This window comes from Lepidothrix coronata, unplaced genomic scaffold (assembly GCF_001604755.1).
Source record: "Lepidothrix coronata isolate B3197 unplaced genomic scaffold, Lepidothrix_coronata-1.0 Scaffold146, whole genome shotgun sequence".
In the NCBI taxonomy this organism is placed as follows: Eukaryota; Metazoa; Chordata; class Aves; order Passeriformes; family Pipridae; genus Lepidothrix; species Lepidothrix coronata.
This window is the reverse complement of record NW_016690326.1, coordinates 2,023,601-2,050,147: the sequence shown is the minus strand read 5'-3', so window position 1 is coordinate 2,050,147 and position 26,547 is coordinate 2,023,601. Positions and strand designations below refer to the sequence as shown.

General features: G+C 47.4%; 2 protein-coding genes across 9 annotated transcripts; one reads left to right on the top strand and one right to left on the bottom strand.

The window, feature by feature from the left end:
* Nucleotides 1–56: 56 nt before the first annotated feature.
* KIF20A (kinesin family member 20A) lies at nt 57–9,316 on the bottom strand. Of its 3 annotated transcripts, none has more exons than XM_017828095.1 (19): nt 9,204–9,316; nt 8,593–8,765; nt 8,022–8,111; nt 7,787–7,906; nt 7,190–7,328; nt 6,914–7,101; nt 6,679–6,823; nt 5,766–5,966; nt 5,422–5,533; nt 5,252–5,323; nt 4,555–4,698; nt 4,311–4,476; nt 3,901–4,065; nt 3,202–3,341; nt 3,003–3,105; nt 2,140–2,350; nt 1,658–1,749; nt 1,238–1,375; nt 57–410 (listed from the first exon to the last, which is right to left on the bottom strand). In XM_017828095.1, exons 2-19 carry the CDS (start codon nt 8,746–8,748, stop codon nt 138–140), a joined length of 2,655 nt encoding a protein of 884 aa, XP_017683584.1. In that variant the 5' UTR covers nt 8,749–8,765; nt 9,204–9,316; the 3' UTR covers nt 57–137. The 3 variants fall into 3 exon arrangements, with proteins under 3 accessions (XP_017683584.1, XP_017683586.1, XP_017683585.1); XM_017828097.1 differs by having other exon boundaries at nt 9,247–9,309; XM_017828096.1 differs by having other exon boundaries at nt 9,170–9,288.
* Nucleotides 9,317–9,449: 133 nt separating this feature from the next.
* Nucleotides 9,450–25,217, top strand: BRD8 (bromodomain containing 8). 6 transcript variants are annotated; one of them, XR_001876912.1, is made up of 23 exons: nt 9,450–9,556; nt 9,848–9,944; nt 10,827–10,896; nt 11,793–11,842; nt 12,702–12,824; nt 12,962–13,042; nt 13,482–13,546; nt 14,148–14,284; nt 14,716–14,931; nt 16,156–16,300; nt 17,432–17,641; nt 18,039–18,319; nt 18,849–19,304; nt 19,659–19,752; nt 19,963–20,009; nt 20,355–20,569; nt 20,827–20,919; nt 21,109–21,177; nt 21,895–22,072; nt 22,700–22,804; nt 23,622–23,666; nt 24,258–24,434; nt 24,794–25,217. XR_001876912.1 is itself a non-coding variant. In XM_017828092.1 (22 exons), the coding sequence occupies exons 1-22, from the start codon at nt 9,538–9,540 to the stop codon at nt 24,851–24,853; spliced, it is 2,856 nt and encodes a 951-aa protein (XP_017683581.1). In that variant the 5' UTR covers nt 9,450–9,537; the 3' UTR covers nt 24,854–25,211. The 6 variants fall into 6 exon arrangements, 2 of the variants coding, with proteins under 2 accessions (XP_017683581.1, XP_017683583.1); XR_001876913.1 differs by having other exon boundaries at nt 24,258–24,438; XR_001876914.1 differs by lacking the exon at nt 9,450–9,556 and adding an exon at nt 9,620–9,674.
* The last annotated feature ends 1,330 nt before the right edge of the window (nt 25,218–26,547 follow it).

Here is a 26,547-nt window from a genome sequence, read left to right as displayed (position 1 = left end):
CGTACCCAGAAATGTTTACATAAGCTCTCAAGCAGCTACAATAACAATAAACAAGCGCACAATGAAAACCAGATGCCATTATATTGGATTTGCCACCTGTTCCAGTAACAGCAGGGCAGGAATCTCTTTCTGAAAAGTCATAGAGCGACTGAACGAAGTTGCCACCCTCTGGCAGCAACAGGACGGGTGGCCGAACGCGTCAGGAGGTTGTGCAGGAAGGGCTTTTTACCAGGGGGCTGATTAGGTTGTACATTTTCCCTGTTGGCACAGAAGCGTTTCTTGAGGGTGGATGTTGGAGGAGCCTGGAGCTTCTGCACCGTGTGGTACTGCTCAGCAATGCAGGCCGCCTTCTTGCGCAGGTCCAGCTTGACCAGCATCATGTTGTTCTGCAGTTCTGCCAGGGTTTGGTCCTGATGAAGGGAAGGCAATATATATATATTTATATAAAAAATATAGATATCATAGAATCATAGAAAGATCTAGGTTGGTAGGGATCTTAAAGATCATCTCATTCCAACTCTTCTGCTGTGGACAGGGACATCTTTTACTGGATCAGGTTGCTACAAACCCCATCCAACCTGGCCTTAAACACTTCCAGCTGTGGAGCATCCACAACTTCTCTGGGCAACCTGTGCCAGGGCCTCAACACCCTCACAGGTAAAGAATTTTTTCCTAATATCTGATCTAAACCTACTCTCTGTCAGTTTGAAGCCATTCCCCCTTGTCCTGCCACTCCATGCACTTGTAAAAAGTCCCTCTCCATCTTCCTTGTAGGCTCCCTTCAGGTACTATGACAAGTTGTCGAACTCCCTGGTTACTGTGAACTGAGGAGGATAAACTGCCTTTTGCCAAAATTCACTCGCTGTTCTACTAAATAAGGCCATGCTTCAAAGTTTCTACTGTCAACAGTAAAAAGTTCAATAACAAATAGGAACGGTAGGGCTGGGACAAAACTGACTCCATTCTGCTGCAAATATGCTGCCATAGCAACTGTGATCGAGTGGATAAGGAAATGAGAACTCCCAATTGTCCTACTTTAAGTACAGGCTGGCAGTTAACAGGAACGATTTGGGTCTCCTTGAAAAATCAGCAATCTAGTTCCCTTCATGTAATAGTGTGCACTAGCAAATAAGTCATTTTTATTTGCAGTGTAGAACTGAGGTTACTCTAATTATGGGCAAAGCACAAAGACTAAACACCCCCCTCTGTGCAACCCCCAACAAAACAGACACATTACCTGTCTGGCCAGAATGTCATCACACGTGCAGAGGGCTTCTCGGAGCTTCCCTGCTCCTGTGCTGTGGCAGCACGCTCGCTCTGCAGACTGGAGAGACTCCCCAATTTTTTGTAACTCTGAACGCAGCAACCTGACATTCTGAAGGAGAGAGATTCAAAACAGGTGGGTTTGGCACTGCTCTGCAAACAAAGCCACTCCAGGGTAATTCAGACATGCAGCACTGAGGGAGGATCCCATCTGAGTGAGATACACTGGGATCACAGATACCACAACCATCAACATCTCCAGTAAGTTCAACAAGCCCATTTTAACTTCAACCATCCATTTAAAAACCTGGAAACAGCAGCCCCAAACACTGTTTATACTGGCAACCACCTTGACCTGCAAGTGTTCCTTTCTGTAACACAGAGTTGGAGTTACCTTCTGTCCATCCTCCAGCTTCCTGTCTACATCCATAGTAATGGGTCTGGCAGAGGGAGGTGGCTCCACTAGTTTCTGGTACCTGTGCAACTCTAGGAACAGACAAAAAGTAGTGAGCAACAGGACATTCGCCAGCTTTCAGTATTCCTGAAGTTCAGGACTTGCCTTGAGACAAGCTGCCACAGGCAAGCCAAGAAGAGCTTTGAGTTTGTACAGACCTGCACAGACATTCCAGGCTTCTCCCTTTCAGTTACACAAATGGACTTAGGAATTTGAACAGGGAGATTATCCTGCCCTAAAGTCCATTTTCATGTGAAAATGAAGAGAAACACTGCCCATCCAGCACATAATTCCTGTTATCTACAACTCAGAATAATGGTTTCAGGGTGTCTGAATCCAATGTACCCTGAAGAAAGTCTTTCTAACCCTGTACAAGGATCTCTCAGGCACAGGTCAGAAGCAGCGCAGCATCACTGCCATACCTGCAGTCGTGGTATGTAACTCCCTTTGACACTGCTCCAGTCTGGCTTTGGTATCTGCCAGCTCCTTCTGCACAGTAGATGAGGAAGTAGCCACTCGCTTGGATCGACGTAAGCCTTGCTCCGAGTCCTTTTCCTTAGTATCCAGACTTTCCAATTTTTCTCTGGTCTCCCGCAGAGTAGCTTGGAGCTCCAAAATCTCCTCATCACGCTCCTTAGAAAGGAAGTTTGTTCAAATATTTAACAAGATTTTCTTACCACAACTTTTCTGAAACTTTCTATGTCTTCCTGGAGACTTTGTCAATCCCACACTTCACACATTGAACCCAGCCTTTAAAGTCCATTAAGTGAACACAGTAAACCCACTTCCTAGGAGCCTAAACAACTTTTTTACAGCCTCTAAAGAAAAGGGATTTTTTGGAGAGTTGGCATCTTCAGAGAGGTCTGCAACAAGCCCCAGAGGCCACTCAAATGCCATGGCATGTAAAACAGACAGGCCCATACCCAACATCACAACTAAGAGCAAGAAGAGAAATTCACACAACTTATGTGAACCTGAAGAGTGCAAAGCAAGCCACTAGTGAAAAGAGTAGGGTGGGGAGAAAATTGTGTTGAATACGTGGAGGAGTCAGGATGGTTGCACATTAGCTTCCAGATTAAGTGTTGAAAATTAGGAAGCCTAGTGAGCTACGTAAAGGAAGAGACAAGAAGCAAAAATTGTGGATCAAGCAATCAAATATCACAAAAAATACCTCAGAAACCAACATCTTTCAGTTTGCATAAACATTGTCCTGGACTCAAGTACCCTGAGTCCCCTCCCAACCCACTGCCATTTTCCTGATGTTATTTCATTGCCCTGAACAAACCTGGATCTTCTCCTGGTAATGGTCAGTCAATAACTCCTTCAGGATAGTCAGTTTTTCCTCGTACAGTTCCTCCAGCTGCTCCCTCTGAGCATCCACATGTTGGCTACAAAGAGAACAAACAACTCCATGTCAGGGTGTGGTGGTTCTGGGTGCTGCAGCTCAACCTGAGCAGAGGGAGGGGGATCAGCACAGGCTGTACCTCCACCACTGCTCCTTCTGTTGCATGTACTCCATCATCTCATTGCAGATCTCCTCACGCAGGCGCATCTCGAGCTGCAGCTTCTTCAGCCGCTCCTGCACCAGCAGTTCTCGTGCAGCTTCTGCTGCACGCAGCAAGTCCTGCAAGAAGGACACAGCTCCACTGCCCACACTGCACAACAGAGTTAAAGCCTGGAATTAACTAAGTGATCCTGTGTCTGCAGGCTGCAGTGATCTGCAGATTTAAGATTATTTTAGTCGCTTGGAAAGAGAAGTTGCCAGGGTTCGCTAACTTGACACATGACAGCTCGAGTCTCTGTAGGTGTGTGACTTCCATCTTGATCTTTCAGCTATCCCAGCTGCCTTCTTTGAGTATCTAGGAAGTTTGATTGTTTTTTCTCAATTTAGCCACCTGTTCTGCATGTTTTCTGATCTCTAGATTTCAGGTCTGCACCCACACTCTTACTGTCACTATTCCACAGATGACAGTGTTTCCAAATTAAGCATGTGTGTCAGGTTTAGACCAACTGTGAAATATTTGTGTCATAGATTCCCAACCTCCTGGGTCCTATATCCTTCTGAGGTTCTCTGTCACCTCTCTTGGCATGGTGCCAAGCTGCAGTCCCACCTCCCAGGCCAAACTAACAGTCATGTTCTTGTCCTTCTATCCATAAAGGCTGTAAAACAAATCACAACCCACCTTCTTCTCATACATGGAGACATCTGCCTCATCCTCAGTGTCTTCGTCTTCTTCTGAGTCCACTTCTTCCTTTGCCTCTGCCCCCTGGCTGATTCTCCTGCTGTGCTCTTTGATGATGGATTGTAGGGATGGAAGTCCCAGCTTTGTGGGAGGTGCCTGCACAAGCTGAAGAGGAAAAGATCATCATTGCTGTATGCAAAGCCTGAGAGTTGTGTAATCTTTAAACACAGCCCTTCTCTGCAACCTGTTAGTTTACCAGAATCTGTAAATACTCTGGAGGTAAAATAAGCCACTGGAGAAGCGTAGGAAAGACTTGTGAGCATGCCCCCCTCTCCTTGTGGAAAAGGGCCCATTCCCACAGAAGCAGGATATACCCTGGCCATGCTGTGATCCTGGTGTCTGCTACTCACCTGGCTGGCAATGGCTGAGAACTTGGCTACATAAAGAGTCTCATCATAAGTGGATGCACACTGGTTGATGTTGACAATCATGCAGGAGCGCCCGCGCCCAGTGAAGAACCCCTGGAACACACGGGTCAACTTGCTGTCCCGGAATGGAACCACCATCTGCTTTGTCCTGTGGGGAGAGACAGGAGTGAGCTGGGAAAGCAAAACAGCCCAGTCACACCCTCCCTCTGGAGCTCTGGATGCTCACCTGGACTGCTGGTTCTGGCGGAGCGCAGCGATGCAGCGGCCCAGTGTGTGCAGGGAGGTGTTGATGTTGTTGGCTTCTTTCATTCGGTCCCCACTCTTCTGGTCCTTGCAGCGCTCGGACCCTGCCAGGTCACACAGGGATAACCTGAAGGAAACACAGCGATATTCACACAACCTGCTGGGTTTGTCCTGCTCTATCCAGGTTTACAATTCAGACACCCTGCAATCACCTTCCCAGCTTCCTCATAAGGGCATGGAACACTCCTTTGGGGTGCCTGAGCTGTTGCTGGATGGAAGGGCCTACCCTAAGTGTAGGTGTTACACAAGGTAACATCATAGCAAGCTTTGTGGTGTCAAGTTCAAAGATCCTTTGTCAGTCCATGAAACAGCCATTTCCCAGGTACTGAGACAACCCATTTCCAGGTAGCTACATCCCAGGAACAGACATGTTCCTGCTGTAAGGGTAGGTTACTCACATTTACCTTCATTCAAAAAGCCTGAGAACTACCTCAAGTTGTGCTTTGCAGTACTCCTCAAACTCCTGTCAGTTCCAAGACTTAAGGTTGGGAATTTTTACTTCTTTCCTTTCAACAAGACCTTTATCAAGATATTTCCCATATTCCAGGTCCTCAACAGAAGAGACAGGGAAGCTGAATCCACCGAGAACACCCCCAAATCCCAGAGAGCATGAAACTTACTCGCTGATTTTTGGAACAACTTCACTGCCACCTCTTTGCAAGTGCAGAATCCGAATGGAGAAAACACTGTGACTGTATAGAAACAAGTAGATATTTAAAAACAATGAATAACCTTCAAAAGCCCCTCAGAATTGCATTTCTGCCTAAACAGCCCCCGTTCCCCTTCAGACCTGCGACTGGAGTTCTGGTTCATGTGGGTGCTGGCAAAACTCTGGTTTTTCCTACCCAGTTTCAGGAGCTTCCAGGCTTCATTAGCATCCTGGACATTGAACCAGTTCAGATCTGGAAAAGCAAGCACACATTGGGCACAGCAGTTTAGGAGACTGGCAGAAAACTTATCTCAACCCCAACTTCATCATTGCTTTTCCCTGACATTAACAAACTTGACATTCCCATAATCCAGATATCAGAGGTCTCTGTGGGGCTCCCCAGTGCGTCACTGCTAAGCCACCCACCCACTCAGTCCTAAAGTCTTCCTAGAAAGCCACTAAAGATCCCTTCCAGGTAAATCTACCTTTCACATAGGGGTTGCCAGTTTGGTCCTCGCAGAGCCGCAGTGTTTGCCGCTTGCGGTTCTGTCCAGAGAGAGTTGGGTCTAACAAGTCATAGATTAACTCATTGTAAATCTCAAAGAAGGAAACCCAGATGGAGAACTGCACATTTCCTGTGCTGGTGAGTGAAATCCGATCCAAATCAGCCCAGAGAGGGCCCAGTTCTGGGGGAAAAAAAAAGAAGGAAAATAAATCTTGACTGCAGCTTTTCATATGTGCAACTGGAATGGTTTAGCTGTAGAGTGAGATACATTCTTTAGCAGGAAAAACCACCCCAGAATCAAATTATTCTATATACCTCTTCCCATTTGTATATACTCTAATGCCTGTCCCCACTGAGACAGCCTCAAGTTTCCTTTAACAGTATCCTCTATTCTGTGTAAGGACTTTTTATTTACCTGATTTTGACTCCAGAATTACAGGATATTTCAAACATGAACTCCTTCCAGCATAAGTTAAGTTTTAGTCCTTGTTACCTCAATCACTTCATGCTCCTAGGTACCTAATCATCTGGTAGTTCCTGGGTTTGAAAGTCTGGGCACAAGTGTTCAGTGCAGCATGTCACTTTAGCACCCTGCTTCCCAGCAATGAGCTGCTCAATAACCACATTCCTTGAATGAAGTGAGTGAGTGAGTGGCAAGTAACTTTTCATTTCACGTGGCTTGGTTACCAAGCAGCAGTGAATTCTTCTGATATTGGCAAAATATATGCACAAAGTTCTTCTTGCCTTGACATCCATATTTTTCAAGGAGAATATTTGTGAGACTACAGCACCTTTACTCCCTTACCTACCACACAGCATCCAAACAGCCATCACCCTTTCTTCCATCACAAGCAACAAAAAGCAGGTAGAACACAACAGGCTTCCAGACATACCTTCAGTCTGGCTGACGTCTGAACGGCTGGTGAGTTGGCTGGATGAAGAGAGGCCAGCAACTCCACTGTCAAAACTGCCACTGGTGGTGGCCTGGAGCTGAGATTCAGCACTGCAACTCCTCTTCAGTGGCGTTAACAGCTCCTCCTTGAAGGAAACCAAGAACACGAGCACATAGGTGGCATGACACCATCCCTCTCCTTTTGCTATCAAGCCTCCCAGAAGCCCCATGCTTACCTCCCAGAGACCTCCCTGCAGCATCATCTGCTTCTTGGTCTCTTCCTGCTTCACCTGCCTGCTGTCCAGCCAGATCACCTCGTTGGAGAGGGAAGGCTTCAGGTCCATGGCTTGGTACAGCTGGTCCCCCACACTGTTGAAGATGGTTGCCAAAGAGCGAGGCAGAATCCCCCCATCTTGGTTGGTGCCTGAGGCAAGAACAGCAGCAAGCTGAGGATTCACATGTAGCAGCAGACAATCCCTCAACAGGCTCCTAACACCTAGTGCTCTCCTTACCCTGAATCGTGTGAGTCTTCCCTGAATTGGTGATGCCATAGGTATAAACCAGACAGTTCTGCCCATTCAATACATCCTTTATCACCTGTTTCATTGTCTCATCAAAGAACAATTTCTGCCCCACGTCTGGTCCAAAGATCTGCAAACAAGACACAAAAAACGGCCTCATGTAGATCTTTCCTGTCCTTTGACTGCTGATGTTTGCTCAAGTGATATTACACAGTCCTTTTTCCCTCCACTAGCCATGAGCAACCAACCCACCAGCAATTCCAGCTGAGCCCCTTACAAAAACAGGCTGTTCCTTTGCTTAATCCAGTAACATTTGATATCACTGCAGCCTTTAGTCTGTTTACAGGCTCATGAACAAAACAAGAGTTTGGCATTTGCTGCCAAAAAAAGCTGTCAGGAGTAGCTTAAAAAGAGAAAAACTAAGAAAACAGCAACAGAAAAACTGACGTAGAGAGGATTGTACGAGACTGCAGAGCTCAGGCAGTGCGCCTTGAGATCAGTGAGTATGAATAAGCCACCTTTTCAAGCTGGTAAGGCTGGTTTAAGCTCAGAAAACTTCCAGATGGATGGTTTGTCCCAGTTACCTACCCGAGTGAAAGAGAACCTATGCAATGCTTGTCCCACTCCACGTTCCATGCACCGCATGGTAAAGGAGTTCTTAGGAGCTTTTAGAAGAAGGGTCTCTGAGTTCTCAATGCAGACACAGCCCTAAAGAACATATAAAACCCATTATTGCAGTGGTCACAGCATAGACAGTAAAGGACAACAGCCTCTCCCAGCAGGCACACAGCCAGCTCAAAACCTGCTTCATTTGGTATCTCACCTGGTCTTCCCCTTTTTCCACTTCTGTAGATTTCAGAGGTCGAACTCTTAGATAGACCTTTAATTTGCCATTATTGTCTTCAGCTACAGCCTGCAAAAATCAGCACAGGTTAAACATGGCAGCCAGAGAGGCAGCACACAACCACCCATCAGAACAGGTAACAGGGACCACAGCACAAAACACACATATTGGCTACCCCAGTCAGTGCTCAGGAACTTCTCTGGTCCCAAAACCACCAGCAATGCCAGAAGCTTTCTTAGGCATTTCCAAGCACACCAGCATTCTTCTTTGTTTATCTAATGAATCAGACCAGCAACCCTAAGACCTGACACCAAAACCAGCCCCCAGACCAAGCACCGCCCCAAGAGACTCCCAACTGTTACGAGGTGTTCGCTGACTGTGCCCTTCACAGTCCACTGCTCCTAAGAGGAACTGCTCCTCACAACGCAACAATTTGTTCCAGCCTCTTTTGAAGAGTCTCTGTTGCTCCTGCATCACATCAGCTTTGTACAGACCAGCAGCCACGAGTGAAAACACTGCCCTGTTTGTGACAGAAGAGCTCCAACCTCACCTGGGAGCTCTCCAGGTTTGGGGAGATGGCAGAGAACTCTGACAGCAGGTCTTTGCGCAAATCAGCCCCAAACCCAGTTGCTGTGGACTCAAGCACAGGGGAAGCTGCAACTTCATCGTCAGAGAACAGCCCTGGGGAGGTAAGTGCTTCTGCCATGACGTCTCACACAGCTCCTGGGGAAAAAGGGGCACAGGACAAGGTGATGTTACAGCAGCTCAAGCTTTGCTCCCCACAGATGCACCCCACTACCACATGCATCAATCCCCACTAACACAGACTGCTCCATGGAACCCTCCCTACACGCAGACACACAGGATGCTGCCGCAAACCTGCACAACCCTCACCACCTCCCAGGACCCCAAACACACCTCTTGCACACACAAACACCACCCGGGACCCCAAATACACCCCCTGCACACACAAACATCACCCGGGACCCCAAACACACACAGACCACCACGTGAGACCCCCCCAAAAACACACCATCAAACAGAGCTAATGCATACACCGACCGCCACACTGGATCCCCAACACAAACTCGCACTCAGCTCCGCACGGGCCGCCCCCCACAACGCACACAGCAGAGAGCACCACGCAGGGCCTGTCCGTACAGGTATAGCCTGCCGCACGGGGCTTCTTGGCACGCAAACGAACCCGCAGCCGCCGCCGGCCGCCTCTCACGCAGCTCCGGCCCCACCGCCCCTCGCGTGCGCCCCGCGCCGACTGTCGGGATTTCAAACCTCGCCGCCCGCCCGCTCCGCCAATGGGGACACGGCGCGCGCGCGCTACGGCCAATCAGCGACCGCTGCTGGGCAGCGGGGGCGGAGCCCAACCAACTGGCCGCTGGACGGGGCGGGGGAGCGGGAGGGGGAGTGGCGCTCGCGCACTTCCCGGCGGGCTTTGCGCACGGCTCCGCCCCGCCTTGCTCGGGGCCGGGCGGGGAAGATGGCGGCGGGGACTGGTAGTGAGTGCGGGGACGGGCGGGAGCGGCGACGGGGAGCGAGCGGCGACGGGGCTGTGGCGAGGAGGGGAGTAGGGGAAGGGCCCGAGAAGAACGGAGCGGTTGCCAAGGGCCCTTCCGGGTAGGGGCAAACGGTGCACGGGGGGCGGGCACAGTGGTTCGGGGGAGGGGCGGGGCTTCGGGTGGAGGGGCGGGGCCAGCCATCCGGGAGGGGCGGGGCCAGTGGTGGTTGTCCCGGGGTCCCGTCCCGGTGTTCCGGGTGCTGCCCCCGCACACTCCTGCCCTGTCCCGCAGAGCACAAGCTGCTGAGTGCCGGCCCCACCGAGCCCTGGTCCATCCGCGAGAAGCTCTGTCTGGCCTCCTCCGTCATGCGCAGCGGCGACCAGAATTGGTACGGGAGCACAGAGCGGGGAACCTGAGCGTGTGCGAGGCACCGGGTACCCGGGGCAAAGCGCGGGGCTGTCCCCTCCCGCCTCTGTTCAGAACAAAGATGGGGTGTCAAAGGTGTTAGAGATGTACCTGGACAGGCTTTTTGCTGCCTTCATAACTACTGTGTGAAAGCAGAGGTGTGTTAAAATAAAGAGTGATGAGAGCTGGAGAGAGACTTTGGACTAGGACATGGAGTGACAGGATAAGGGGGAATGGCTTCAAACCAACAGAGGTTCGATTGGAGATTAGGGAGGCATTCTTCCGTGTGAGGGTGGTGAGGCCCTGGCACAGGTTGCCCAGAGAAGCTGTGGCTGCCCCATCCCTGGAAGTGTTCAAGGCCAGGTTGGACAGGGCTTGGAGCAACCTGGGATAGTGGAAGGTGTCCCTGCCCACAGCAGAGGGTTGGAATGAAATGATCTTTTAGGTCCCTTAATGGTCCCACACCATTAGGTGATTCTCTGATTCTGTGTTAATAAATTGGATGAGGTGAGTTGCGGTCAAGAAGGATACTTGGTAGCAGATTCCTGTGCACTGAACCTGTAGCTCTGTTTTACTGCCTTTTTCCGCTTTACAAAAGTAAGATGTTTGTGGAAGTATAGTCACGTAATCAGAATCTAGAAACTTGATTTTTCAAAGCAAAGGAGCAAAGGTATTTTTTATTAGGAGCAGGCAAATATTTTCAAGTCTTGTACTTTATACTGTAGTAATTCCCAAACATAGCAGCTCCTTGGTGAGTTTATCATGTTTAGGGGGTTATTCAATGATGTCGAGACAGCTTGTCAATTTTTCTCTGAATGGTAGTTGGGGAAGAAAGTGATGGTGACTTGCCATTTCCCTCCTGCAGGGTCTCAGTCAGCAGAGCCATCAAGCCTTTTGCAGAGCCAGGGCGTCCACCTGACTGGTTTTCCCAAAAGGTAAGATACTCATATTTGAATCTTGGGAAAAAATGAGTTCTGCAAAGGGTTATATAAAGCCTAAGAGAATGTATTTTTTGTTTTAAAAACACGTGGCAAAATGAATTTTGAAAAAAAAATTTTATTTAAATCAAATACTGTTTTTCTGTTTCTGAAATTAAACTTGAGCTCACAGTCCAGTTGGATAAAGTTAAGAAAAAGACATGGATGATCAAAGATATGAAAGAGCTTTCCTTGTGATGGATGGCTAAGTAAGGTAGAACCCTTAACATGAAAAGATGAGTAACAGGAATATACCAGATCTCTGCATAATCAGAAGTGCCATGTTGAGGATGAATAAGGATTAATTGTTCCATGCTTTGTCCAGTAAACAATTAATAAGTAAGTCTGACTAAAGAGATTCTTCACCGGGCATGTGATTTAAGGTGTGGAATTCCTTGCCCTAGGAATTTGTGGATGCCCGTGTATTTTGGTGTGTCCTGCTGTTTGAGCCAGCACCTGGGACTTTTGTCCTGTAAGGGACAGTTGGGGTTGTTATGTTGCTTACTGTGTCTGTTGAGCTTTGGAACTGGCCTTGATGTAATGTTATTTTGTCTTCTTCGATTAAATATTTTGGTTCGTGTTCACAGATGGAAACATTACAGCTGCAGCTTTTGTTTGCTTTGATTTCTGTATTGTTAGTTGGGAGCATCTGTTCTTTAGCTTTGTTTTTGCTTCCTCACTGTGAGCTACACTAAATTATAGCCTTGAGGGAAACTCTGGAGAAAACTGTGAGATTTGTTCATAAAACCTTGGGCCTCTGAAGAAGTGGGAGTGAGTGCCCTGTGGGCTTTGTTGATAGGTGTTAGCTCAAGCTGACTCTTTAGTGTCCTCTGACTTCCTTTGTCTCTTCTCAGCACTGTGCATCTCAGTATTCAGAGCTCTTGGAGACCACGGAGACCCCCAAGTGAGTACAAAGTCTGACCCAAGCACAGTCTGCAGCAATCTGGAGGGACTCATCGGTTCTTACAGCAAAGTCCTTGTTACTGTTAACTTCCTTTCTTCCCCAGCCAGCTCCTCCCTAAAGGAGCATTCAGGAATAAGAAAATTCAGCTGTGATAGCTTTTGTGGGTGGACAGTGGGATCAGGGTGTGGCAGATGGGGAAGGTAACATTTGTTTGTCTGGAATAAAACACTACATGTTAGTCTTACTGATCAGAAGCTTTACACATAAGTTTATAATTTAGAGTAGACGTAGAAAAGACAGTAGGAGCAAGAAGGGGTTCTGTATTTGTCCCTACTTTGCAGTGTTTTTTTACAGCTTTTTTCTCAATGGTTTCACTACAGCTTTGTGGTCTCAGATATTTATTGCTCTTAATTCCAGGCATTTTGTTTGGGGACTTCACATCAAATTAACTTAAAGGTGGGATGTCTCAAAGTAGTATTTGTTTGTAGTAGTGCTGAATGATCTTCAGCACTGGAGGTGAAATGACTTTAGTAGAGTTAGTCAGAAAAAAAATAGATGTTTCTTCATGAGTAGAGAAGAATCTTCTCTGAAGTGGAATGATTGGTTTTTTTCAGGTTGAGAATTTTTTTGTGGACTTGCGTCTTCGATCTGTTCTTGAAATCTTTAGCACTAGGTGCACTAGTTAAAAATTTCAGAAGAGATTGTGCTGTCCCAGACCATTTCAGGGAATTGGAGGAAGCTGATTTTTTTTTTTTTTTTTTGTGCATGAATGTGTCAGGAGTGACAGACAGCAGCCATTTATGAAATGAGAACTGAGTTTTCTGAGTTTTGTATATAACTTTTTTTTTTCTGTTTATAGGAGAAAACGTGGTGAGAAGGGAGAAGTTGTGGAAACTGTGGAAGATGTTATTGTGCGGAAACTGACTGCAGAAAGGGTTGAGGAATTGAAGAAAATTATTAAAGAAACACAGGAAAAATACAGGTACGTGGCAGAGATGTTAAGCTGTGGCACATCTGAGAGCCTTGTCCTGAAAAGATTGTCAAAGTGGGATGGTGATTGGGGTGAAAGTGCTGCTTTGGGTTTCCTGTTCAGTAAGTAAGAGGGTTTTCTGATTACAGGCAGCTGAAGAAGGATGCAGAGCTGATCCAGGCTGGACACATGGATAACAGACTGGAGGAGCTGTGCAATGAGATTATGATGTGGGTTATTTAATTATTTCCGTGTTGTGCTTTCTTCTGAAATTGTAGTTCCCTGACACTCTTGTCAGGCATCTCTTGTTTTGTGTACTTTGGGTGAAGAGAAATGCAGCAGCCGGGCAGATGCTTTGGCCTCTGAGAGGGGACTTAGCTTAGCTCAGGGGATACCAGCTTGTGTGGAACATCGTCTGGAGTTGCTCAGTAAAGAGCTTGGTGATGGTTTGCAGCATCATGCTTGCTGCTCCATTTTGATAATCAGCTGCAAGTGAAATTTCCTGCCTAGTGTGTCATTCTCTGGCTCTGCTTCCCTCCTCAGGGAAACTGAGCCCAAATCCGCAGGGTCAGTTCATTGTTGTCCCAAGATAATGGGATGGGGGGTCAGTAAACTGATTGTGAAGAAGGAATTGAGACACTGTCTAACAGGTTTTGATTCTGTATACAGAAAGAAAAAAATGGAGGAGGAGGAGGCAGAAGTCAAGAGGAAGGCTACAGATGCTGCTTATCAAGGTAAGCTGGAGATGAGCTGCCTTCCTTTTCCTTGGAGAGATGTGTATATTCATAAGAACATCTGGGAAATACTTAGATCTTATTAAGACCTGCAGTAGGAATTCCTTGACCCTAAAGTTGGAGAGAAAGGTTGTATTCTCTTTCCAGCACTATATTTGTAACAGGGCAAAATGCAGAGGCTTCTGAGAAAGGAACAAAATCTGTAGGAAAGGTGTATCTAAGAGGAATCAGGATTAGCAAGGAACTCTGTGTTAGAATGTCAGGCTTTGCACCCCTTTAGTCTTCCTTATAGTTTCACTGGTGTCTGAAGATGAGAGACATTTATTCTGAATGTTTAATTCCTTTATAACTCTTGGGGCAGTTAATTCAATTAACCTGTCAGTGGTGGGAGGTAGTGAATACCTAGCTGCTAAAGAAAACTGAAATAGAGGTGCATTACCCAAAGCTGGTATTATTTGGGAACTGAGCCTAGTGTGGTGCAAGAAATTCCTACAACATAAACTGTTTTCTTAAGATTCTTCAGGATAAAGTCAGAGGCAACTCTCAGGGACTGTCCAAGACGGAGTCCTGGAATCTCACTTTAGTTTCTATTCTCTTCCAGCTCGTCAGGCCATTAAGAATCCTCCGCGACGACTGACGGGTGTGATGGTTCGTTCCCCCGCCGGCTCGACCTCCCCAGGAGGGGAATATGCACTGGGAGATCTGTCCCAGCCTGCTGGGGATGAGGCCAGTCCAGGGGTAAGGATCCTTATCCCAGGTAGGAGGGAAAGACCAGCTTGGAACATGGGGCTCGGCGTCCATCACGGAGAAGGGGCCTGGGGAGAAGCCCTTGCCTTGCTTTGCGGACTTTGGCTGCGGTAGTGCTGCAGTGTGGTTGGTGTACAGTGCTGCTCGGGATCCATGTCCTCTTCCATGTCTGTGGTGATCCGGTGTCTGGATCGAAGGCCATATAGGGGCGTCAGTGGGTTGGCCAGGCAGTCTGTGAGTGCCTGGGAAATGGCACTACAGGGCAGGGAAAGGGTGAAAGCACGTGCCTGGAGTAGGTGCAGCGAGTGAATGGAGTAGGTGTCTGTGGTGTGCTGGATCAATGCTCTTGGGGGAAGCAGCAAGTGGGGCTGGTCCGTGTGGTGGAGTGTGGCTTTGAACAGTGTGGTTTTTCTCTTTCTCAGGTCACGCCAGGGACATTGCCCAGCACCCCAGTTGCCTCCTTCATTGGAATCCCTGACACCCCTCCAGGCTCTGCTCCCCTGGATGCCCCCATGACCCCAGTCACTGATGATTCACCCCAGAAAAAGATGCTAGGACAAAAAGCAACTCCGCCTCCTTCCCCTCTGCTCTCAGAGCTGCTGAAGAAGGGCAGTCTCTTGCCCACAAGCCCCAGGCTGGTATGGAGCTCTCTGCTCATATATGCAAGCACATAAACAATTTGCTTCAGACTCTCCCACTGAAAAAGGGGGATCTGCAAAGACTTTTTAAAAATGTGCAGTTTTGTGAGAGTCCCAGCGGAAGTGATAGCTGAGAGGTACAATTACCCCTGTGAGCCACAGAGGTGGGACCCTTTCCCAGCAGGACTGCAGGGATTGTGCAGCACGTAGGACTGGCTGTCTCCCCTCAGTCGTAAGGAGTTGGAGTTGCAGGCTTTGCCAGAGGAAATTGTTCTCCTTAGGGGAGGGAACTTGTTAGTCAGCTTCGTTCCCATCAGCCTCCTCAGAACTGTTCTTGGTGATTACTTTGGGCCCACAGTTCTTTACATCTTGGCAGGAAGTTGCATTTCAAGACCTGTAATGTGTCTTAGCATAAGAGTAGGGAATACTTTAATGGGGTTTATGACCTATATTGAAGAATTTCAGTTTTCTCCTAGTTGTAGACAGTTACTAAAATCACTGTGATGAGAACCTACTTGTGGTGTTAGTGACTCTGGAAGTCTTGGGAGGTGCAGACACTGTTCACAGCTCAGTCTGAAAACAGCAGCCATCAGCCTGCCCGTGGCACGGATTCCCTGTGTTAGTGCTTGTGTGATGGAGTAGCTGTGTTGGCTGTTGACTTTATTTCTGTAGTAGTCAGATTTAGTCAACCTTTTCTATTTGTTAGTTTGGGCAAATGTTCCGCGGCTTCTGTGTTTGCAAAGTGGAGCAGGGAAAGGTAATGGCTGTGGAAGACTGGGTTTTCTTTGCAGGAACAGGACTGCTTTACATCTCTTTCAAGGTCTATCATAGGTTCATTGTCTGACCTTGATAGAGTTACTTTCCATCTTGATACTTCTGTTTCTCTCAACTCAAAATGAGGGATATTTCCATGCCATCTCAGGGTCTAAAGAGATTCGTGTCTGTAAAGGATTGTGAGGTCCTTGAACAGAGGAACTGAGGTAGAGCAATGATCTATTTGACCCGACCTCAAAGGTGGCACTGCAGCTGTGTTGTAGCTGAAGAACAGAAATTAGATGCAGACTCTCATGTTGTGCACTTGTATGAGGGGCCTCAGGCAGGATGCAGAGTGCAGAAGAAATGCTGAAACAGCAAATGCTGGACCTGTTCATGGAAATGCACATCTGGCAAACAATCACTGATGTGATGGTATCCCAAAACTTCAGTTTCGTCCTCCTTTGACAGGTCGGTGAAAACGAAATGGCAGTGGCTTCTGGTCACATGAACAGCTCAGGAGTGCTGCTGGAGGTAGGAAGTGTCCTTCCAGTGCTGCACAGTGGGGAAATGCAGTCAACACCTGGTACTGTCCCTGCATCTCCTGCTGCTTCAGGTAACTCGAGCCTTTCCCTATACAGTTCTCCCTTAAGATATCCCTTCAGAATGCTCTGTGAATTCTCTTTGCAGAAAGATAAAGGACATCTAGCCTGCTGGGTTTGGGGGCTTCTTTATGAGTTGTATTCCTCTTTCTGTACCCACGTCCCTCTCACCCCTGCTTTTTTAAGTAGACTCTAATCCTTATGGAAAAAAAGAGTGACTGAAACAGTTAGACTTGATTCAATCCTGATCCATGCAATCTGGTTTTCTGGGTTTGACACTGGTTAATAGCCAGCATCTCGCTGTAGAAAGAAAGGGTTTGTTGACAGGGAGCTGAGGAAAAAATTATCTAGTATCTGATTCTTAATGTGTCAAACTCAGCTCCCTGTGGATCTGGAGAACTCGTGTGCCTTCCCTCTGCTGTAGCTCAGAGGTCTTTTGAGAGTTAGACCACAGAGGTCTGTGAGCTCCAGAGTGAGGGTGAGAGAGACAGTGCAGAACTCTTTGCATTGGGCTTTTTCAGAACAACCTTCCTAAGGTGAGGGTTTTTTGTCAGCTCTTGCTGACCAGTGGTTTAATCGGCGGTTTTATGCCATTCATTTATACAGAATTCCATACAAGTAAGCAGCTTTCCTTATCCACATCTTTTAAGACCTGTTAATTTGGTCCAGACAGTTGAGTAAATTCAGACTGGAAGTTACAGCTAAAATGAGTGGCAACCTTTGATATAAAAGGAATTCTCCAGGAAAGACCTGCAAAGAGATCCCCCCTGCTCTCTCCCAGCTCCTGTGATGACTGTTTGTCTTGGCTTACCTTGTGTGGCTCTCTCAGCACTGTTTTTCAGATTTCCCATAATTGTATTGGGATGAGCCTTTGGAAGGGCCACTGTGCATGTGTGGCTTAGTCTGTCCAGCCCTTACAGTGAACAGTGTTCTGTAGCTGCATGATTCTGCCTCAGACTGCACACACAACGGGGTCGGGTGTTTTTGGTGCAGGTTCTCTGTACAACTTTTGGGACTGTTTGTAGGTATCTCTCAGTCTTTTCCCAGAAGAAGCCACCAGACAGTGAAGAACCCAGTGGTGGCTTTGTGGACTTCAGTGGTGGCTGCTTCTTGCTCATGTGCTTTTCCCTTCTACTCTCTGTTAGGTGCTCCTACGCTTTCCCGGCTTTTAGAAGCTGGTCCTGCACAGTTCACCTCACCTCTTGCTTCCTTCTCCGCTGTTGCCAGCGAACCTCCAGCTAAGCTCCTGCCACCCCCCGTAGAGCCTGTGTCCCAGGCAACTATTGTCATGATGCCCACGCTGTCAGCACCATCCGTTGTGCCACCAGCTGCAGCTCCAGAAAGCGTAGCCACAGGTGCGTTCCTGAACTACGCACTCGTAGGTCGTGCACTGCTGGAAAGCAGAACTTCCCATGGGATCAACGCCCGGCGAGCTCTCAGCTGGGCTTTAGCACCTCAGACTTGCCATCCTGGCCAAAAGGATAGTTATGTCTGGGTTTTGGAGTAAGCAGGTGGTTTTAAACAGGGTTTGCTGGGTGGGGGTGCTGGTGGTTTGCTGGATTGTGGTTCAAGGGTTGGAATCTCACTCGTGTGGGAAAGCAAACCCATATTTGTCTTTTATTTATCTAAGCCATGGTGGTGTGGGTGGGCCTGGGATAGTTGCGGTTGGTGCTTGATCTTATCCACTGCAGAGTTTATGTGGGCTGAACTTCTCCAGCTTGGTCTCTGACTGTCCCTCTCATCCTTGTGCAGTGAGCCAGCCAGAAGCTTGTGTTTCCATGGAGGCAGTGTCTGATTCCCACACTGTGACAGTGTCCATGGACAGCAGTGAAATATCCATGATCATTGATTCCATCAAGAAAGAGTGCCTGGGTTCTGGGGCTGGCAGCACTGCAGGGTCTTCTAAAGATCACTGCATGGATGGGAAAGAAGATTTGGATTTGGCTGAGAAAATGGATATTGCAGTATCCTATACGGGGGAAGAGCTGGACTTTGATACAGTTGGAAATATTATAGCCATCATTGAGGACAAGGTAAGTGGGCAAAGCAGAGTGCCAGTGCCTCTTGCTCCACATTCATTTGGGTCAATCTCAAATAATTGCTGTTCACCAATTTAGTTAGTTTAAACAAGAAAGAAATAGCTATTCCAAAGTGCACATTCTCACCATGGTTTTCCAGATCAATAGGAAATGACCCTATGACACCACTGCTGTCAGTCTGACACTGGTGCTCCTGTTAGCCTGGTGCTCCTCTTCAGAGTGCACAAAGAAATCTCTTTCTTCCTCATGTTGGGTAGGGTTTAGGTCACATCTCTGGCTGACAGGTGAGTGCTGCTCACAGCACCCTTTCCAGGGGTGCCATATTTCTGAAACTGAAGCTCCACGGGAGGTTCCACAGGGAGTGGTACAAGTCTGGCTGCAAAAGGCAGTACAAGTACATGGGGTTTTCCACAGTTGTCTCAGAAATAACATGACCTTTTCATCACCAAATAATATGAACTTTTCTCTAATTCCTCTTTCTGACCTTGGTCTGCGCTACTGTGTGTTTGTTTTGACAATAAAGGTAGACGACCACCCTGAAGTCCTGGATGCAGCAGTTGTTGAAGCTGCTCTGTCTTCTTTCTGTGAAGATACTGATGACCCTCAGACCCTTCCTGGCCCATGGGAACATTCAATTCGTCAGGAGCACGAGAAACAGGCCCAGATACCCCAAGTGTCTGTGACTGTGAAGCAGGAGAGACTGGAGTGTGAGGAGCCAGAGGCAAAGGGAATTCGAGACCTAATGGGCATTGGCGAGTTGGCATCAGAAATAAAGACCGAACTTGCAGAGCAGGAGCAGAGTCAGCTGGGCCCTGAGGAAACTATACCAGCAACGGCAAGAGTGACAGAAACACCAGAGCTTAGAAGTCAAGAGATAGAAGAAGATCAAAGAGCAGGTCTAACATCAGGAGAGACTCCTGAAATCAATATAGAGTCATCCAAGGGAGAAGATGCAGTGCTAAATTCAGTGAAGACAGAGGTATGTGAGCAGAGAGGCTGTCTGGAACTGGTGTGGGGAAAGAAAGGAGCAGTTGTGGCAGGTAGGAGAGAATTGTAGAGGAAGGATGACTGCTGGGCTGAAGGTGACCCTTCAGTGGATGTGACTGACTGTTTTCCTGGAAGTCATGCTGCTGATGTGCTTGATGAGCAGAGCAGCTCTGCTTTAGGCAGTTCCTTCGTGTATCTCCCCTTGCCCATGTGCAGAATTGCTGCTGGGAAGGTGCTCAGTGAACCTCATTGCCTTGAGTTAGGTTAGGGTGAGTAGATGTGCCCACACCTTCACTGAAGTAAGCTGACACAAACATCTAGATTTGTGCATTTCTCTTCCCTCCAGACCCCACCTGATGATGATTCATCCCCTCCACAAGTCCCAAATGTGAGTGAAGACTCCTCACAGGCTGATGTTCAGCACAAATTTGAGCTGTCAGGTAACTTAATTCAGCTAGGAAATCTTTTACATGCAACATTGTTAGCTGGATAGTTGTCAGTGATATGGTTCAGGTTTTTTGGGGAGGAGGGACAAAAGATACATGTAGGAACAGTGGTAATTACTGCAGGACAGTAGGCATTGGTGCAGGAGCTTTTGTAGGGAAGACTGCTTTGGAGAGTCAACCTTTCTGCGTTTCTTTCTTTCACAGAGTCAATGAAGGAGGAGGCTCAAGCCCTGTTTAGGAGTCAGATGAAGGTAATTCTCAGTTACAGTGATCATGAGTTTATTAGCAACATCTCACTGCTGCTGCTGTCTGCTGAAAAGCAAAGCTTGTGTTCAGCTTTCTGCGTTGAGAAGTAAGCAGTCTGCAGTGGGAGCTAAAGGAGAGATAGCTTCAAGCTGTAAAGCTGTGTGTGTATGTCCTTGTGGGTCTGCGGGAGGAGGCAGGGCAGGCCAGAGAGACTGGGATTCCCTGGAAGTGCCTGTACAGTTGTCAGCAGGGTAACAAGAAAATCACTTTGTCGCTGAACCACAGTTAGTTTAGAGGCTCTGAGTTGCTGTTGTAGCTGGCTGTGCTGGCTCATGGACTCTGTGTTTCAGGATGGGCAGGGTGAGGAGGATGATGAGGACGGTGCCAGTGAGGCTGCCAGTTTGGAGGAACCCAAAGAGGAAGATCAGGGTGAGGGATATCTGTCAGAGATGGATAACGAACCCCCCGTGAGTGAGAGCGACGACGGCTTCAGCGTCCACAACGCGCCTCTGCAGTCCCACACACTCGCCGACTCCATCCCCAGCAGCCCAGCCTCCTCACAGTTGTGAGTGTCAGGGAGTTGTGGAGGGAGTGTAGGAATCTCGTTTTTGTTTTGCTGAGTGGGAATTTGGTGATCGTTATTTCTGGTTCTCCTTGCTTACAAGGGCAAGTGTGCAGACAGCACCCCAATACCAGCTCCCACTTTTTCCTTCTGACTTGGCATGGATTAGCATGGGCATGTCAAAGGCAAAATAAAATGTGAGTTTTCTGCTTTGAGGCACTGTGCAGACTCCTAAAGGAAGTATGTTTTTCTCCCCCCAGCTCAGTGTGCAGTGAGGATCAGGAAGCCATACAGGCCCAGAAGATCTGGAAGAAAGCCATCATGCTAGTTTGGAGAGCAGCAGCTAATCACAGGTGAGTTTGATGTCTTGACTGAAAGAAGTGACTAATCCTAGACAAGTCTCCACTCTTACATCTCAGAGGCTTATCTCTATTGGTACCAGGAGATGATGAATCATACTGTTACAGACAAATAAACAGGAGAGCATGAAACAAATATTTACCAGCAAGGATGGACACTAAGTGGACTCTTTCTCTCTGCAGGTATGCCAATGTCTTCCTGCAGCCTGTAACTGATGATATAGCACCAGGCTACCACAGCATCGTGCAGAGGTGAGTCTCAGCAGCTCTCCATCACTAGAGCTTTGTATGGTTTCTTATTTGTGTAGGGATTTCTGGCAGGAACAATGTAGGCTTTGCCCGCAGTGCAGGTTGGAACACTTGGAATGCATTTTTTTTTTCTGACATGATTCAGTCAGAAGCAGGTTTCCCCAAGAAGTGGGTCTTCAGTAACAGACACATGTCTGTACAGAACCTTGACTTGAGTGAAGTACACTGAGTTACACAGAACATTTTTATCAGTAAGGTGACACGACTGATCTGTTTTTCCCAGTTTCTATTGAAGGATAGGATTAACCTCTGAAATTCCTAAAAGCTGTCTTCTTTAATCAGCATTTTTTACAGTCCCAGATAGTGGACTTTTCTGGAAGAATTAGCAGAATCCCCTGCTAGCCCCTGAAACCTCTCCACTAAACAGTTCAAGTTCAGCGGCTGCTCTCTAGCTCCTTAGTTTCTTCTTCTGTGATGCCTGGAGAAGGCAGATGCCTCTCCTGAGGCATCGCTCAGGCTGTTTTCACCATTCCTGGACAGCTCCTGTCTTCTGACCCAGGCTTTGATACTCAGGAACACAGCCTGTCTGGGGCAGAAGCTGTTCAGCTAAATTAAACAGACACTCTAACTAGCCAACGTTACAGACGCAGGGTTGTTTCCAAAAAAGAGGGAAAAGAGTTAAGTGTTCCTGTTGCAATTTTACTTGCGTTTCTTTCATAGGCCAATGGATTTATCTACCATCAAAAAGAACATTGAGAACGGGCTGATACGAACCACAGCTGAGTTCCAGCGTGATATTATGCTGATGTTTCAAAATGCAGTTATGTACAACAGCTCTGACCATGATGTGTACCACATGGCTGTGGAGATGCAGCGAGATGTCCTGGAGCAGATTCAGGTAAAGTACTGAGCTGAGAACAGAGCATCTGCCATGGTCCACAGATGTAAGACTGTAGTTTCACTCCCCATGTATTTGAATGCAGGAGTCCTGTCTTTCCCTGCATCTCTCTCGTGCTTGCTCAGGTGTTTGAGTTGAACTAGATTGTGGGCGAGTTAAAAGTAATGCAGCAGAATTTTTTATAGGTTCAACCCAGACCAATTTCAAATGTAATTTCCTTCAGGGAAATGCTTAGGCCAGCAAGAACTGGGGTGTGGTTCAGGAACCGAAACAAGCAACAAAACAGTGAATGACAGGGGACGCGACTGCTTCTTTGGGTGGCTGTGCTGGTTTATGTTGATATAAAGTGTACATGAAACTGTCTCGTGAATTTATGCCATTTAAAATGTCCTGTGAAGCAGAACATCCCAACTGGCAGGACTAACAGAGTTTGAACTGAGGTTTTGTACTTCCTCGGGATTTGTGGCTTCTGAGGTAAATAGGGGAACTTATTTTGAGCAGCAGAAAAGGAACTGAAACTGCCTCTGACCCAATCATTCCCGACCTGTGGTCTGTGATAGTTAACTGACACGCACTTACTGAGCTTGTTTTGCCTGGCAATCTTAACAGAGTGTGGTTTTCTTGCAGCAATTTCTGGCCACACAACTGATGATGCAAACATCGGAGTCGGGGATCAGTGCAAAGAGCCTGCGGGGGCGAGACTCCACTCGCAAGCAAGATGCTTCAGAGAAGGTGAGAATGCTGCACCCTCTGGAAGGGCACTTGGGATCTTCTGAAGAATCCCAAGATAGTGCATGAAGTTCTCACATGAGAGAGGCAGAATGTTTTTTGAGATTGCAGTAGTTCCAGCATCTTCATGTGAACAAATTTTCTTCAAATGTGTCCATTGATTAGATTTCAGTTCTGGACCTGTACAGCATTCAAGAGGCAGGTCTCATGAGTTTCTTCTGTAATCCCAATAGTTCTATCACTTTTTAAAAACAGGTGATAAAAACTGTAGGGAAATGAAGAGAGTATTGGTAGAGGTGTGATATGGCAGGAAGGTGAAGGGAATTGCCATGTCCTTCACTTTCTAGTCAGGTTTTTGGAGAGAGAGAATCAGTTGACTCTGGTTTGCTGTGTAAAACACACCGGAGAACCTCTGAATTCCACACTGATCTAAGCAGTGAAGGATTGTTTGTTTTTTTTTCTTCTGTAAAGACATCCAAACATGATGAAGTGGTCTCAGGTGCTCTCAGCTGGTGCACACAACACTGTGACAGCAGGGACTGCCTGCTTAGTTCTAGCAGCAACTGCACCTTGCAGAAATTGTTTGGTAGACCAGGCCTTGCCATGGCTGAGAAGGGAACGTCCCTTTCCTAGCATTCTGACTCTTGCAGTATCCCTCTTTTTGTCTGTTTTTATGTTCCTGCTGCATAAGACTGATGCTGTGCAGGAAGGGGAGTGGGGCACGTGTTTCTCTATGCTCGTGTGGGCTCAGTGCTTCTATGTGGTGTGTGCATTTCCGTAGCTGATGCCTGATAAGTCCTTCTGTTTGGCCTTTTAACAGGACAGTGTCCCAATGGGCTCTCCTGCCTTCCTTCTCTCTCTCTTTGTAAGTATTGAAAGGCTCCAGCAGGTTCTGCTGGCAGGTGCTCTGCTCCTTGTCTGGGTGATCACTGCACTGTCACAGCATCCTTAGCACTGCAAGGGGTGTGTTTAACTTGGGGGCTGCACCACTGTGATCCTTAGAGAAGAAACATCTCAGTCCCTTATTCTCAGCGTGGGTGAGTGGGAGGGGCTTCAGTCTATTCTTTTGGTTCCAAGAGTTTTCGTTTTGTCATCTGCTTTTGCTTTTTTTCCACAACTTCTCTCCTGCTTTCTTTCCATGTAAGTGGGAAGACAAACCAAGTGGTGCAGACCTGTATTTCCTACATCTCTCATGTTTATACAGCTGCCCCTTCCACACGTCGGAGGCAGTACAACAGGTCTTGGGAGAGTGAGGAGTCAGCTGTGTACTCCTTTATCATTCCTGGTCCAGAAAGTAAATAAGACACTCTGCAAAAAATACCTTGCTCTGTGCCTGTGGTGATCCAGAAGTGTTTGGAAAAATATTCCCTCTGGGAAACCCCAAGTCTCTGAGTTGTGGGGAGGAGAGAGGAGAGGAAGTTGGAGAGTTGTTCTTATGTCTCACGTGTATCTAAAGACAGAGGAGTACTCCAGGAGAGTCAGCATGTCAGCCAGAGAGAGAGGGCAGCGCATCAAAGGAAGCTCTCAGCTCGCCTTCTGCTCATGGAAAGGAGTTATGCCAAGAAACTAGGGAGCTAGTGCCAGGGTCACTCAACTGGAGGAGCACTTGCCATAGGGATCAGCAGCTGATAAGGTAGGTTAGTAAGCAGTTTCCTCTTCCCACCTTAAGCTAGAATCTGCCATTTAGGAGAAAGCCTGTGCTGTCCAGGCTCCAAAAGCATCTATCTGGGCAAGAGTCATGTTGCCTCTCTGCCCTGGCTCCAGCAGTGCACACATGCTGCCAAGCCCAGCACCCTGCTGTGTCCAGAGCAATCTTTAGGTAGGTCTGCAGGCAGGCCTCTCCAGGCCGCCTTAGGGACAGCTTCCCTTTCTCCTGATTGGAAGGCATGAAAAGTTGTTGCCAGATGCAGAATTCCCTCCCTCCCTCTGTGCTGGAGAGAGCAGAGCGCTTGTGTCGGGTTGTGTAACTGTGTTTGTTTGCCTTGTGAGCAGGATGGAGGCACCAGAGGGCGGCGCTGCGCCATCGAGGCAGACCTGAAGATGAAGAAATGATGCTACAGGCACACAGAGAATCCCAGCTGAATCCCAGCACTTGGCATCTGGAGCTGGAGTGCAAGCAGGTTGCTCTTAACAGCTGTTGGAGGAGGAAGAAAAGCTGCAGGTCCATTGCTGGGACCTGGTTCACCTTCTTCACTTGCCCCTCTGGAAAGCACTGTCTCGTTGGAATATGTATCCCAAAGAAACTTCCCCAGAGGGGAAGACTAGCCCCCCTGCCTGTTTTAAGGCAGTTGTCTTGGGCTTCATCAGTGTTCTGGTGTTAGCTAGCAACTGGTGGCTCGTATGTACTGTATTGTGAAGTGTACAGATTTTTACTAGTGATGTGTAAATGTGATGTATATTAAAATCTGGGAACAAACCGGTGTGCAGTGTACTGAGCATCACAGCTCTGCAGGGAGCAACCCTGTGGAACAAGCCTGTGTACCCACCTTGAATATCTGCAGCTATAATTCTCTTCCAGTTGTCCGTAGACCAACACACACATGGCAGAGCTTTGGCCTTACAGACTATCCATTAATCTCGGGAATGTTCCATAATGCTTGGATGGAGAGGAAGATTCTCCGCATGAGTGAGTGAGGATACGGCACCACTGTGATGATACAGGAAATCTAACCATGAGAAGTTAAATAACACAGTCTTGTTGGAGCTTCCCTTAGGAGAAAACGCATTGAAAAGTACTGTACATTCTTTCCCCGGAGATCTGTGAAGGCTACACTAGTGAGTGAAAGTCTGTGATCCCAGCAGCTGCAGGCAGGATTGCCAGTACCTGGTTTCACATCTGAGTTTATGCAGTTTATACTGGAAATTACAGTCCTTTTCCTAAGCAACATGGAGGTTGAAGTTCTCTGTGAGAATTTCCAAGTTGCCACCTTCTTTTCTGCTCATACAACCTGTGAGAGGAAACTTGAGTGTTTTCTGCCCCCACAACCTTCCATGGGGAAAAAAAACCACGAACAAAATGGTATCATCCTTGATGCTTTGCAGCAGCTGGGAGTGTTATACACTCTGCAGCATGTACAGGGTGCAGCTTTCTGTTACACAGGTTTCAGGAAACTGAGTCACTGGGATTAAGACCAGAGGCATTGTTACCTAGCCTAGTAAGAGCTCTTTATTTTCACAAGTTTATTGTTGAAGTTGGCTGTGCCTGCTGTTTTGAGTTCCATGTATCACTGAGGTGTATTTTCACCAAGAACGATGTGGAAATGCTGAAAATCGTTTGGTTTGGTTACCGGTTAATTGTCCTTCCTACCCTTGGTTTCTTCTCTTAAACAGGTATTTTTATCTCAACCTTTTCCCTTGTCCCATGACCTTTTAATAGTCTAAGAGCTTTAAAACTCTTAAGATATGATTTTCTCTACAGAGCCCCATTGCTTCTTTCCCAGTTCATCATCTCATGCTCTGACTACTAATTCTGTTCTTCCTAATACTTTGTTCTAATCTGTCTGGTACAGAGCTGATGTTTTACTGTGCTTTATCTCCCAACACCCACCCTTTTACAGACAGATAAAACAATCACCCCTTTCTGGTTTTCTTCTTAAATTTAAATGACAGGTTACACAGCGTAGGATTGGTCACGTTATATTTAAGCTTCTTTAAGACTCACAAGTGAATCCCAATGGGTTCTAAGGTTTACCCACTCCCTTAAATTGTTCTAAAACCTCCCCTGTTGACATTTTAATTAGAAACCG

Coding starts and splice junctions, on each gene's coding strand:
- BRD8 (XM_017828092.1), top strand. Junction 10,897..11,792: donor CTGACTGGTTTTCCCAAAAG/GTAAGATACTCA, acceptor GTCTCTTCTCAG/CACTGTGCATCTCAGTATTC. Junction 23,667..24,793: donor CCTTCCTTCTCTCTCTCTTT/GTAAGTATTGAA, acceptor CCTTGTGAGCAG/GATGGAGGCACCAGAGGGCG.
- KIF20A (XM_017828095.1), bottom strand. CDS start 8,748: ATGGCAGAAGCACTTACCTCCCCAGGGCTGTTCTCTGACGATGAAGTT. Junction 4,066..4,310: donor TCTCAGCCATTGCCAGCCAG/GTGAGTAGCAGA, acceptor TTTCCTCTTCAG/CTTGTGCAGGCACCTCCCAC. Junction 3,342..3,900: donor TCTCCATGTATGAGAAGAAG/GTGGGTTGTGAT, acceptor TCCTTCTTGCAG/GACTTGCTGCGTGCAGCAGA.